The sequence below is a fragment of the Xenopus laevis genome, chromosome 1S (assembly GCF_017654675.1).
Source record: "Xenopus laevis strain J_2021 chromosome 1S, Xenopus_laevis_v10.1, whole genome shotgun sequence".
Lineage (NCBI taxonomy): Eukaryota > Metazoa > Chordata > Amphibia > Anura > Pipidae > Xenopus > Xenopus laevis.
In genome coordinates, this window is record NC_054372.1 from 77,505,536 (window position 1) to 77,519,788 (window position 14,253).

Below are 14,253 nucleotides of genomic sequence, written 5' to 3' on the forward strand. Positions count from 1 at the left end.
GGCAAGGTCAGGATCCAGAATACAGAATAGTCAAAATAGCCAGGCAGGGGTCAAAACAGGAATCAGACAGGTTCAGAAGGAATCAGACAATAGCACAAGGCTCAGGAGCACCAGGAATACAATCCTATCACGGGCAATGACAAACAGTGGGAATGGCCCTTTAATACTTTTGAATTTGGCGCCATTGCGCGCTGACGTCATTACGCCAGCGCACATGCGCCTTTAAATACGGAAGTGCGCATGCGCGCGCACACTAAGGAAGCGCGCGTTGCGGCGGGCATCCCCGCCAAGGGGGCAGCAGGCGTCCCTGCCGTCCCCCCACTAGACCACCAGGGTAAGATTTTATTACACTGGTGTTGCAACACATAACTCTGATCTTACTACTTTGGTATATCCCCTCAGACCCCTAGTGTGCACTCACCATTTTTAAAGTGACAGTGGACATTTTCATACAAAGGGTGATACTTATTATATTGTCTAATATTCATTGTATTATTGGTATTTCAAGGTTCTTATTGCATTTGCATACATTGCATTTCTAATATTACATATTACTGCATATCTGCCTATTGTGTGTTTTATTGTCTGCTACTATTGGTACCAAAATCACTGCTATTGCAGTTCCCAGGGAGTGGTATGCCACCAATATCTGGTTTTAGCCCTGGGTGAAGGCACTTAATTTATCCAAACCCCGCAATTCTCCCACTTAGCGGAGGCTTGGGATCTATACTGTTAGTGCCACAGTGTGGCCCTGGATATTCCCGCCAAGAAAGGGTTACACATGTGTGTCTTTTTTTCAGCTTAACCCACTATGTTACTATGTAAGTTGGACAACACTGTTCTAAATTATATCTTACAAGTGATTGGTAAAGGGAGACAATAATACTCTCCTCCCGGAAATCTATACCCCTTTAATTGCTGAAAATACCTTGTTGGTGCTTCTTAATGCAGATTGTCAATGCTAACTACAACTAAGTTTAATATCTGCAAAACTCCCCAGCTCCTCGTTTATTTGCCAAACTTAGTCCCATTAAGGGTGTAAGTAGCTTGCCTGTTTTAAAGTCCTAAATATATAAAAAATATTTAGCAGAAAAGGGGTAATCAACAAAAGATTACCCCAAAAATCCAAATAAGGAAGGAAGATTATTCCCTTTTTTTTTTATAACTGAGGCAACCTTTTATTTATTTTGCTTGCTACAATGTCTTAGGATTTTGCTTGCACAGAAATTCACATTTCTGCTTATTTGAATTTACCAATTATTGGGAGGATTAATGTAGTTTGTGTTATGAAAAATTCCCAACAGGCCTCTTAATTGTTAAAACATTCTTCTTCTGTTGTCTGTAAAGATGTAAATGTATATAAATGCAAATATCTAAATAAGGTATGTAAATGGCAGGTAATGGCAGCAAATTCTGTGGATTGTATATTATTTTAAAAATAATGTGTCCAGAAAGTGTTAGTTTTTTTTACTACTATACTATAATAATAATATAATCCCATAAAGTGATTTTATAAGCAGAAAAGGAGTACTGGTAATTTTGTATTTATTTGTAATATATGCCTTTGGCCTTGTGCCTTTATATGGTCATGGAATTTTCAATAACTTATAATATTCTTATAAAATATTATATTTTACACTAAAGGGTGCATTATTCAGTATATATTTTACAACAGTAATGTAAATATATACAGTTATGTATATATACAGTGGGGGCCTTATTTATCGAAGTCAGAATTTTTCTGATTATTTATGGAAAAAGTCAGACCAAACTAGAATCCAAGATTGGACCAAATTTATTATTTTAGAATCAATATTTATTCAGTTCAGGTACAAACACGAAAAAATTGAGCAAAAATCCAAATCGATCAATTTTTTCAGGCTTCTTCCCAAAAGGATTAGGTAAAAAAGGAGCATTGATTTACGGGAGGAGGGGGTCATTCTTCCACTGTATAGAGCACTAGTAAGGCCCCATCTAGAATATGCCATATAGTTTTGGTCTCCAGTGCTCAAACAGGACATTATTGAATTAGAGAGGCTACAGAGAAGGGTCTTAGCTATGAGGAAAGACTGGCCAAATTGGGGTTGTTCATGCTGGAGAAGTGGCACTTAGGGGGCCATATGATAACTATCCTTAAATATATAAGGGGATCATATAATAATCTCTCTAATGCTGTATTTACCAGTAGGTATTTCCACCTGATGAGAGGTCACCCATTTCAAAGAAGAAAGAAAGTTCTGGCGAAATATTCAGAAGAGTTTTTTTTTACAGTGAGAGCTGTGAAGATGTGTAATTCTCTCCCTGAATCAGTCATGCAGGCTGATACATAAGATAGCTTTAAGAAGGGGTTGGATAGCTATTTAGCAAGTGAGGGACTAATCAGATTGCCATTTTAGAGCAAGGATTTTTTTCCCCTTCTGAGGCAAATTGGAGAGGCTTCAAATGGGTTTTTTTTGCCTTCCTCTTGATCAACTAGAGTTAGGCAGATTTAAATAGAGTTAAAAGGTTGAACTTGATGGATGTGTGTTTTTTTTTTAACCTAACTTACTATGTTATGTAAATGCAAGTCATTCAGCTCATTCTTGTCCAGATAATTGCTGCAACTTGCATCTGCTGGCTCATTTGGATGAAGGAATTTGAATGGATGCATACATTCTACTCGCCCAACTTTCATGGATACCGTGATTCTAAACACAGACAGCATTTAGAGGAAGATCTAAATGTAGTGACCCAGGTTTAAAATACAGGGCAAGCAGTTTGCCGCACAAATGTTGCATTTAAAAAGGAGCTTAGAAAAGCATAGTAAAATTAAGTACATTTCTTAGCATCTTAAGAAGTGTATCTAAATGTTATTGAACTTATCTTAATAAACAATTAATATAATTGCACTGGTTCATTTCTGCAACTCGGTGGTAGGTTAATTTTACACTAAATATTCCAGATTTTTAGGGAGGGTTTTTTCATTGGAGGGTTTAAATTACAAGTTTTATAAATATGCCCCATATTGTTGGATAAACGTACTGTTGTACTCTTTTGCATACAGTACAGTCGAACACAATCAAATGGTGAACCTTACCTTACTATGTAAATACACACAACTCAAATAATAAAAAAAAAAAAAGAGATGAAAGTATACACCCTGTATATACTTTCTGTAATATTTAAAGGGAAACTGTAACACTGAACATTGCAGGACTAAAAATATAAATCACATAAGATAATCCATATGTAAAAAATATTTTACTGCCCCCATGTGAATTTGAGGCACTGTGCTCACCCAGAAACATTTTCACCCATACATGCTAGGTTAAACAAGTCAATAAATGGAGGGAACTTTGTCTTTAATTCCTACTCTTCTTTCTTTTACAGGTAGAACCTTCATTATTTTCAGTCAGGTGATCAGTGAGTGAAACATCTCAAACAATGAGTAAAGCATCACAAAATAATGATTCAAAGCAAAAATGTAAAAAGCCTTCAATATAAGATACTTTAATAGGTCACTTATTCAGGTATAAATTATATGATTTAACAGTACCTTTCCATTCTTCAATTGTATGTTCTCTTTCATCCAGTTGTTTGTCATAGATTTGAGGGGGAGGCTGTAAAATACAGAAAAACACGCATGAGACATATCTACAACAAAATAGTCGCTAAAGCACAATGGCAATAAATTAAGAAAAAATTAATTTTTCAATTTATTTTATTTTAACTACTTGAATTTGCAAGTTTATTTATTGGTTGTTGCTCAAATTGCACCTCTGTTGCACAAAGTTACATCTTAAAACCAAAATCAATGAGATTAACATGCACATTTTTTTTACATGTATTAGATATAAAACAAGTTATTTTCCAATATGTTCATAAAAAAGTATAAATATATTGCATGTGCGTATGGTTGTTAACATACTGTATGTTGTTAACATAATACAGTTTGCAGAAATTACTGCATAGTAAAAATAATTTCAATTTTTTTTTTTAATATTGACTAGCACATACATCTAGGCTTCAATGTAACTTTTGTTTTAAGGACCGGATATATACTATCACAGTTATTCACTGGATTTATACATTGAATTTTCTTCTTGCATGTTTTCTCATATTTTGTCAGGTTAATGGAAAATAAAAGCCCCCCATTTGATACAGAAAATGTTTGCGTTTAAAGTAGTGCCATGAGGCATTATATTCTCAAGAAGACTTTGTTAGTTCCCTACTGGTGAACTGCATGCAGAAAGTGCTCCTTTTAACTTGAGCTTGACTGCATGTAATACACTACTTACCCCATGGAGAGGACCAACCATAATCAGAAAGATAACAAGCTAGAAGGGACATCTTTGAGGGGAGCTCTTTGCTGTCGTAGGGCAGCTATATCTATTTGCTACAACAGCAAAAAGTTATATATGCTGTACATTGGTTAGCAAAGGTTCAATAAAAGGTTGAAACTGTAATATATCATAGATCTTAAAATATAAACAGCCTAGTAAGTACAATGTTTTTGTTTGTTTTATAAATAATTAATATTAAGAATAAGAATGTACCATCATAAATACATTGTATGATATGTGTAAGCAAAATAGCTGTACTTGTTTCAGACACCTCTGGTGAAATGTTTGAAACATATAAGATTATTTGATTTATGATGGCACATAACATTCCTTGTAAAATGTTTAAGTAAAGTTTGATATTCAATATGAAAACTATTTATTTAATTTTGTGAGTAGTGCAGCATGAGTATTGGCTCATGGTAATTTCCTTTTAAAGCATACAGGGCAGACCAGAAAGAGCAATACAGAACCTTTAAATGAAAACCAATGTAAGCTTTTTTAGTTAGTGGATAAATGCATAAATCCTTTTATCTTCTATTCAGCCCTCAATGCTGTGCATAACTTTTCCAAGTGTAACCTTACATTTTTTATCTTACTTTTATTTCTATATAGGCAGTAAAAACAGTGACTGTTTTATTATGTGCAGAAAACTTTTCTCCACATGTCCACATGTGTAGGTGGCAGTCTTACTTGTGTAAGCACACAATCCATCCAATAGGCAGCATCTACAGTATAAGTGGATTGTGCATTTATGGCTAATAAGGTTGCTGCTGATACTATAAGCAGTAGAGCATTTTCAAACTAATCACAGCTAAGAAAGAATTAAACATGTAAACGCAATAGTTAACTGTTTAAACAATAAAATGGTGTGCATGGACTTAAATTTCACTCTATATTCATAGTAAGCAGCTAAAGCTGCCGACTTTCCTGGCATTCAGATGAATACATTAAGTAAAAGGCAGTACATTACTTTGCACCTTGTGTTGAATTTTTAATCCAGCACAAGATACAGAGCCCAACCTGCATCAACTATTACCACAGGCACTCCATGCATAGACCCTAAGGGATGCAACTCTTTAGTTCTCCATTACTAAAAAGAAGTAGCCTTGAGCAGTCAGGGTTATGTAAGAAGCAGTGCTATTAGTCAAGTAAGTTTAAATGCGTATATAGCTTCTAATAAACAAACAGCACTTAATTTGCCTAGACGACTAGCTAATATGTAATGTTCTAACCTTACAAAATTTGCCACTGTCTAAAAAGTTCTAAAACTGAATTTGCAGCTATACTAATCTTAATTGAAAATAAGGTTCTCATTCAAGAAACACAAATATGCTAAATGCAAAATTAATAATGCAAGTAATTATTAGCAAATAGTATTCACAAACTTTCCCCTTACTTAACAAAAAAGTTAGGCTTTAGGGTGAATCAAGATTTCAGTGTGTGTAGTAAGTAGATGATGATAGCAATATGCCAAGAGGATAACACACTCAAAAAAAGCACAAAGACTTAACACCTGAAAATAATACCTTAAAACAAGACTTCAAAGAAGACATTTTACAGATACATGATTTATATAATTGGAAGGCAAACCAGATTACTATTTTTTATTTTAACAGGAAATTCAAACTGAGTTTACAAATGACTTGGTCAGAGGTAGCTGACCTGAACAGAGCTGATCTTTGGAACAATCTTCAGCACAATGCTTTACTGGTAACATGTAGAGATGTCGCGAACTGTTCGCCGGCGAACTTGTTCGCGCGAACATCGGGTGTTCGCGCTCGCCGGAAGTTCGCGAACGTCGCGCGACGTTCGCCATTTTGAGTTCGCCATTGTTGGCGCTTTTTTTTGCCCTCTCACCCCAGACCAGCAGGTACATGGCAGCCAATCAGGAAGCTCTCCCCTGGACCACTCCCCTTCCCTATAAAAACCGAAGCCCTGCAGCGTTTTTTCACTCTGCCTGTGTGTGCTGAAGAGATAGTGTAGGGAGAGAGCTGCTGCCTGTTAGTGATTTCAGGGACAGTTGAAAGTTTGCTGGCTAGTAATCGTTTTGATACTGCTCTGTTATTGGAGGGACAGAAGTCTGCAGGGGTTTGAGGGACATTTAAGCTTAGGTAGCTTTGCTGGCTAGTAATCTACCTTCTACTGCAGTGCTCTGTATGTAGCTGCTGTGGGCAGCTGTCCTGCTTCTGATCTCATCTGCTGACTGCTGCAATAACAGTAGTCCTTGTAAGGACTGCTTTTATTTATTTTTTTGTTGTTTTACTACTACTACTACTACTACTATAAGAGCCCAGTGCTATTAGTCTAGCAGTGTTGGGGAGTGGGACTGGTGTGCTAATCTGCTGCTCCTAGTAGTTCAGCAGCACCAACTTTAATTTTTTTTTTTTAATATTCATTTTTTTTTTATTTTACTTTTTTTATTTTACTACCGCTGTAGTAGTGTATAAGTTGACCTTTTAGGCATTATTTGCCCTGTAGGCATTTTTTGCCCAGTGTGTTATTCAACCAACTGCCATCTAGCTGTGTGACCTTGTTCACATTCTGTCTAAATATCCATAATATTACCGTCTCCAGAAAAAACACCGGAGTGACTTTTTTCAAGCAGCCATAATATATTTTACGTAATCCGTATCCACCGCTGTAGTAGTGTATACGTTGACCTTGTAGGCATTATTTGCACAGTGTTTTCTTCAACCCGCCATCTAGCTGTGTGAGCTTGTTCACATTTTGTCTAAATATTGATAATATTATCGTCTCTAGAAAAACCACTTGAGTTACTTTTTTTCAAGCAGCATTCATATATTTTACGTAATCCGTATCCACCGCTGTAGTAGTGTATACGTTGACCTTGTAGGCATTATTTGCACACTGTTTTCTTCAACCCGCCATCTAGCTGTGTGACCTTGTTCACATTCTGTCTAAATATCCATAATATTACCGTCTCCAGAAAAAACACCGGAGTGACTTTTTTCAAGCAGCCATAATATATTTTACGTAATCCGTATCCACCGCTGTAGTAGTGTATACGTTGACCTTGTAGGCATTATTTGCACACTGTTTTCTTCAACCCGCCATCTAGCTGTGTGACCTTGTTCACATTCTGTCTAAATATCCATAATATTACCGTCTCCAGAAAAAACACCGGAGTGACTTTTTTCAAGCAGCCATAATATATTTTACGTAATCCGTATCCACCGCTGTAGTAGTGTATACGTTGACCTTGTAGGCATTATTTGCACACTGTTTTCTTCAAACTGCCATCTAGCTGTGTGTATTATCGTTTCCAGAAAAACCAACTGAGTTTTTGTTGTTGTTGTTTTTTTAAAAATAATGCCAGGCAAAGGCAGGCCGCCACGCAGAGGCCGTGCTAGGGGCCGTGCTGCTATGCAATCCTGTGGCCCTAGCAAATTGCCCAGTTTTAAAAAGCCAATGACCCTGAACTCCCAAAATGCTGAAGAGGTAGTTGACTGGCTTACACAGCACACCCCATCCTCTACCGTTTCTAACTTTACCACAACATCCTCCTCATCCTCCACTGCTATGGCCACCCCACGTAACACTTCCTCCACCACCGGTGCCCCTTCTTCACTGGAGTCAGAGGAGTTATTTTCCCATGAGTTTCTTGAACTGAGTAATGCGCAACCATTATTGCCAGAAGAAGATGAAGGAGATGAGGACCTTACACCAGATTTAATTCTGGCAGAGAACACGATAGAGATGGACATAATGAGTGATGAGGAGGAGGTCCCCGCTGCTGCTTCCTTCTGTGATGTGTCAGAAGAAATTGATGCATCTGAGGAGAATGATGATGAGGAGATTGATGTTTTGTGGGTGCCTAGTAGAAGAGAGCAAGAGGAGGGTAGTTCAGATGGAGAGACGGAGAGTCAGAGAGGCAGTAGGAGAATAAGACTTAGAAGAAGCAGGGAGGACAGCCCGCAGGGATCAGTAGGACAACAACATGTATCGGCACCTGTGTTCAGCCGGCCAACGCACCCGCCATTGCCGCCAATGCCGCCAACTTCTACTGTTACCGCCAGATCGCACACTTCCAAAAAGTCAGCAGTGTGGGATTTTTTTAATGTGTGTGCCTCTGACAAAAGCATTGTAATTTGCAATGAGTGCAGTCAGAAACTGAGCCTTGGTAAGCCCAACAGCCACATAGGTACAACTTCTATGCGAAGGCACATGAGCGGCAAGCACAAAGCACTTTGGGAGCAACACCTCAAAGGCAACAGGCAAACTAAAAGCCACACTCCTTCTGGTCCAGCATCTTACTGCTCTACCTCTGCTCTCCTTGACCCGTCTGAACCACCCTCCACTCCGCCTTCCACCTTGACCACCTGTTCCCATTCCCAGTCATCTGCCACCAGCCAAGTTTCTGTGAAGGCCATGTTTGAGCGTAAGAAGCCAATGTCTGACTGTCACCCCCTTGCCCGGCGTCTGACAGCTGGCTTGTCTGCACTCTTAGCCCGCCAGCTTTTACCATACCAGCTGGTGGACTCTGAGGCCTTCCGCAAATTTGTAGCAATTGGGACACCGCAGTGGAAGGTACCCAGCCGCAATTTTTTTTCTAAAAAGGGAATACCACACCTGTACCAACATGTGCAGAGCCAAGTTACCGCATCTCAACGACGTTGACCTTGTAGGCATTGTTTGCCCAGTTTTTTTGGCCGCAGCCACTGAAGCACAGAGGCCAGAAAAAATATGCCATATAAATGCTGAAAATAGTCATTTTTTGCCATACGTTGACTCAACGTATATGGCAAAAAATGACTATTTTCAGCATTTATATGGCATATTTTTTCTGGCAACTGTGCTTCAGTGGCTGCGACCAAAAAAACTGGGCAAACAATGCCTACAAGGTCAACGTATGGCAAAAAATGACTATTTTCAGCATTTATATGGCATATTTTTTCTGGCAACTGTGCTTCAGTGGCTGCAACCAAAAAAACTGGGCAAACAATGTCTACAAGGTCAACGTATGGCGAAAAATTACTATTTTCAGCATTTATATGGCATATTTTTTCTGGCAACTGTGCTTCAGTGGCTGCGTCCAAAAAAACTGGGCAAACAATGCCTACAAGGTCAACGTATGGCAGTTGTTTAAAGAGAACAGTAGATTACTAGCCAGCAAAGCTACCTAAGCTAAAATGTCCCTCAAATCCCTGCAGACTTCTGTCCCTCCAATACAGAGCAGTATCAAGCAGATTACTAGCCAGCAAACTTACTATCATCTGTCCCTGAAATCACTAACAGCTCTCCCCCTACACTATCTCTTCCAAGCACACACAGGCAGATTTTTCAGATACATTTTTGCCCTTGATCCCCCTCTGGCATGCCACTGTCCAGGTCGTTGCACCCTTTAAACAACTTTAAAATCATTTTTCTGGCCAGAAATTTTTTTTTTAGATGTTAAAGTTCGCCTTCCCATTGAAGTCTATGGGGTTCGCGAACCGTTCACGAACCGCTCGCATTTTTGCGCAAGTTCGCGAATATGTTCGCGAACTTTTTTTCCGACGTTCGCTACATCCCTAGTAACATGCTGTAAACCTTTATAAGGCTATCTTCAATGGTATGCATTAAAGATTTCCTCAACGCAGCCAAGGTTGATGAGCAACTGGCGGCATAATTTTGTACTGCTCTGTAGATTGCCTCACAACATGCATGGTGTGGGGGTTGAAGGCATAATTTATGAAGGCATTTAGCCCAGTGAGTTGTAATTTACTTCCACAGAAAATAACATTTTGTACACTTAGGGGCCGATTCATGAAGCTCGAGTGAAGGATTCGAATAAAAAAAACTTCGAATTTCGAAGTGTTTTTTGGGCTACTTCGACCATCGAATGGGCTACTTCGACCTTCGACTACTACTACGACTTCGAATCGAAGGATTCGAAGTAAAAATCGTTCGACTATTCGACCATTCGATAGTCGAAGTACTGTCTCTTTAAGAAAAACTTCAACCCCCTACTTCGGCAGCTAAAAGCTACCGAAGTCAATGTTAGCCTATGGGGAAGGTCCCCATAGGCTTGCCTGAGATTTTTTGATCGAAGGATATTCCTTCGATCGTTGGATTAAAATCCTTCGAATCGTTCGATTCGAAGGATTTAATCGTTCGATCGAAGGAATAATCCTTCGATCGTTCGATCGCAGGATTTGCGCTAAATCGTTCGACTTCGATATTCGAAGTCGAACGATTTTAGTTCCTAGTCGAATATCGAGGGTTAATTAACCCTCGATATCCGACCCTTCATACATCTGCCCCAAAATGTTTAGCATTGATTAATTAATAAGATACTTCAGTTGATATATATATAAAAAAAATGTAATAATAAACTGAGAAAACATATTTTCTACTGCTTGCACATACAGTATCTTGTACATCCAACTGTATCCTATACTCAAGTTCAGCTCCTCTTTCACCCTCTTTTAGGTATAACTCATTTTATATCTGCTTAATGATACAGACTTTTAGTTAATAGTGAATAACCTATGTGAATAAGGGAGCTAAGTAGTCTTTGACTTAACATTTTACAAATGCATTTTTGCTTTTACATTAACAAATGTAAATGTGTAATAACCTTTTCATTATTCTTTGTTTTGACTGGCTGTCCATTCCATCTATCCCTCAGATGGTCCTGAGGATAAAAATAAGGAGAATGGGTATGGCATATGAATCAAATAACAGAAAAATTAAAAAAAAATGCAAGAATCAAAACAAAATTTGCATTGAAATTAAACGTTAAACAAACTCATTTATGAATATAAAACTAAATAAAATACCAGCAAATGCAACAAGATTTCTGCATAGGAGGGAATTAGCATGCTTTTCACATGTAGAAATGAAAGTACCAGCACTTAACAGCATATGCAATGGTACAAAACCCCTGTGTTTTCTTCACTGTGTACTTGCTGTTTTTTTTGTTCATTTATGAATGATCACCATCTCATGCACTTGTAAAGCATATAGCATGTAAAGCTCACTTTGTAAAATAAACATATTTGCCTACTTTCAGGTAATACAGTATTTCATAATATAGAATAAGACAAACACGGCTGAAATGCCTCTGTGGTGCCATGTTTGTATTCCAGACTAATATGGTACAAGGTGGAAAAGAAAGAAATATAAATATGATGGCATATGATGGCATCAGTTACTAGTGCTGCTACAGCAGAATGCTATACTGAAATCCGTTTTTCAAAAGAGCAAACAGATTTTTTTATATTTAATTTAGTTTCAAACAATTTTTATTGACAAAGGACAGATGTCATTCATACATAGCGTACACATTGAAAGATGGTACATTGCCCAAAATCAGTTATTACGAATGGTAGTTAACAACATAGTCATAACAAAGAACAAACAAATAAAAACAAATATAAAAGAAAAAGAAAAGGAAAAAAAAAAAAAAAAAAAAGGATGATGCGAAGCTGTAAGAGTGGAGCATAAAACTCCCAAAACCTCGAACAGATAGCCAGTATCATAAACCAAATATCAAGTACCAAATACCAGATTCCAGAAACCAGATACCAAATACCGACCTTGAAGTTGTGGGAACAATCATACAGTAAAAAAAAAAAAAAATAAATAAATAAAAACATGGTAGATAAATAGCAGATTATATCTGTTCAATAGCTAACTATGAAAATCAGAGCTGTCTGAATAAGTACTATTGATCCAAGGTATCCATTTATCATTATACTTGGATAGAGATTGTTTGTTCTTTGCAATATAATATTCCATCCTACAGGTATCATTCATTATATTGAGAAACTCTTTGGTATCTGGGGTTTGTGGAGATTTCCAATTTCTTGCGATTACTAGCCTGGCCACTGACAGTATATGCGTAATCAAAAGTTTACGTTTCCAAGGGATAAGGTCCATATCCATATTCAGGAGAGCTAGTTTAGGAGAAGGATTTATCGAAACACCCAAAGTATGTGAGCAAATATGAAAAATGAACTGCCAAAATAGTACAATTTTTGAACAATCCCACCATATATGAGAGAAAGAATCCACACAGCCGCACTGTCGCCAACAAAGATTCGTAGTGGTAGAAGGAAAAATTGTAAATAACTTAGTCGGAACCATATGCCATCTGTACATCACCTTAATACTTGTCTCAAGGATTCGAACAGATGGTGTCGTGGAAATAAGTAAGAGAAAGGCATTATTCCAATCTATGGGATCAATTGGGGATTTCAATTCCAGCTCCCATTTTAGTTGATGAGAGTCCGAGGGCAAAGAAGCACATTCTAACAACGTCAAATAATATTTCGAGATCCTAGACTGCTGAATAACCAAATTGGTGAGTTTAGATTGAACTGAAGACAGCTGTTTAATTTTATCAATCGCAAAAGATTTCAGAAAGCTAGAGAACTGTAAATACAAAAAGAATGAATGTTGCGGTATGTTATATTTTGATTGCAGTTGGCTAAATGACATAAAAGTTGTCAACTGAAAAAAATCCTCAAACTTCGTGAGTCCTACTCTAAGCCAAGGAACAAAATTGGAGTGTGGAAGGGCATTCCGAAATGTTACTAAAGAATGCAAAGGATGCAGGCCCAAGGATAAGTTGTCACTAAATTGAAATGAGTCCCAAACTCTAAAAGTAGTATTGGTCGTTGGGAAAGATTTCAAACGGTTTGACCTCAATCTAGGATGGGACCAAATTAGGTCACCGATATGGCCAAAGGTGCAAGCAGAAATTTCCAATTCTTGCTGAACCCATTGAGGGGGGTTATTGGAGTCCAAAAATCTTTGCAGAAAGTTCAAATGCGTAGCTTGGTAGTATGCTTTAAGCTGAGGGAAACCTAGACCACCTCTTGATTTATGTTTTGACAGAACTTTGACTGACGTTCGTGGCCTAGATTTTTTCCAAACAAATTTCAGTAATAGAGCTTGCATAGCAGAAAAAAAAGTACGAGGTAAAGGAATGGGAATCGTTCTAAATAAATAAAGGATTTTCGGGAACAAGTGACTTTTAATTGCAGCAACTCTACCCAGCCAGGAAATATCCTTATACATCCAATCTTGTATGATTTTGTGAAAGTTAGCGATGAGAGGTGCAAAATTCAATTTATACAGATCTTTGACTGACATTGCCAATTTAATACCAAGGTATGTTATTGAAGCTTGTTGCCACTCAAACGCATAACGTTGCTTTAGGCAAAAGAGACACGAGCCGTCTAACCAGATAGGGAGGGCTTCCGTTTTATTCGTATTGATTTTGTAATACGAAACTCGGGAGAACTTAGAGAGAGATTCAAATAGCGCTGGTAATGAGCTAATAGGGTCTGAGAGAGATAGAATAACATCGTCTGCAAACAAGGATAATTTGTATTCCTGCTGACCTATGTTATAACCTTTAATCAGGGGATTGGAGCGAATCATTTCAGCCAAAGGTTCCATTAAAAGCGCAAAAATTGTCGGTGATAAAGGACAACCCTGTCTGGTCCCATTAGTAAGCTTGAAATAAGGGGAATAGTAGCCACTTGCACAGATCCTAGCTGTAGGGTTCTTATACAATGTTAAAATATTGTTTAGAGAAGGGCCTAAAAATCCAAATTTCAAGAGAACATCTTTCAAAAAAGGCCAGGCAACCCTATCGAAAGCCTTTTCAGCGTCCAATGAAAGTAGTAGACAAGGGCGTTTGTACAAGTTGGCATGAAGGGCAATATTAATTAACTTTCTGGTGTTATCTGGAGCTTCCCTACCAGCTACAAAACCCACTTGATCAGACTTGACTAAATCTTTGATGATGGGGTTGAGTCTGATTGCAAGAATCTTAGCATAGATTTTAATATCCGAATTCAATAACGATATGGGACGGTAATTTGCCACCCTACTCGGATCCTTCCCTGGCTTTGGTATGGTGGTAATAGTGGCTTGGAACAGTTCTTCTCTTTGGGTTTCAAGGTTAGCGAAGTTA

The 14,253-nt window shown here is 37.9% G+C and overlaps 1 protein-coding gene across 7 annotated transcripts in view; it reads right to left on the reverse strand.

Moving 5' to 3' along the window:
- The window catches only part of mapk10.S (mitogen-activated protein kinase 10 S homeolog), a 228,294-nt gene that overhangs the window by 21,449 nt on the left and 192,592 nt on the right, over window positions 1-14,253 (reverse strand). For 6 of the 7 annotated variants that reach the window (XM_041579776.1, XM_041579777.1, XM_041579771.1 and 3 more), the window contains exons 11-12: window positions 10,903-10,959; window positions 3,536-3,599 (exon numbers count right to left, since the gene is read on the reverse strand). In XM_041579776.1, coding sequence (XP_041435710.1) covers window positions 3,536-3,599; window positions 10,903-10,959 — 121 coding nt within the window. The remainder of the gene's footprint in view (window positions 1-3,535; window positions 3,600-10,902; window positions 10,960-14,253) is intronic. The other variant, XM_041579772.1, reaches the window with a different exon arrangement.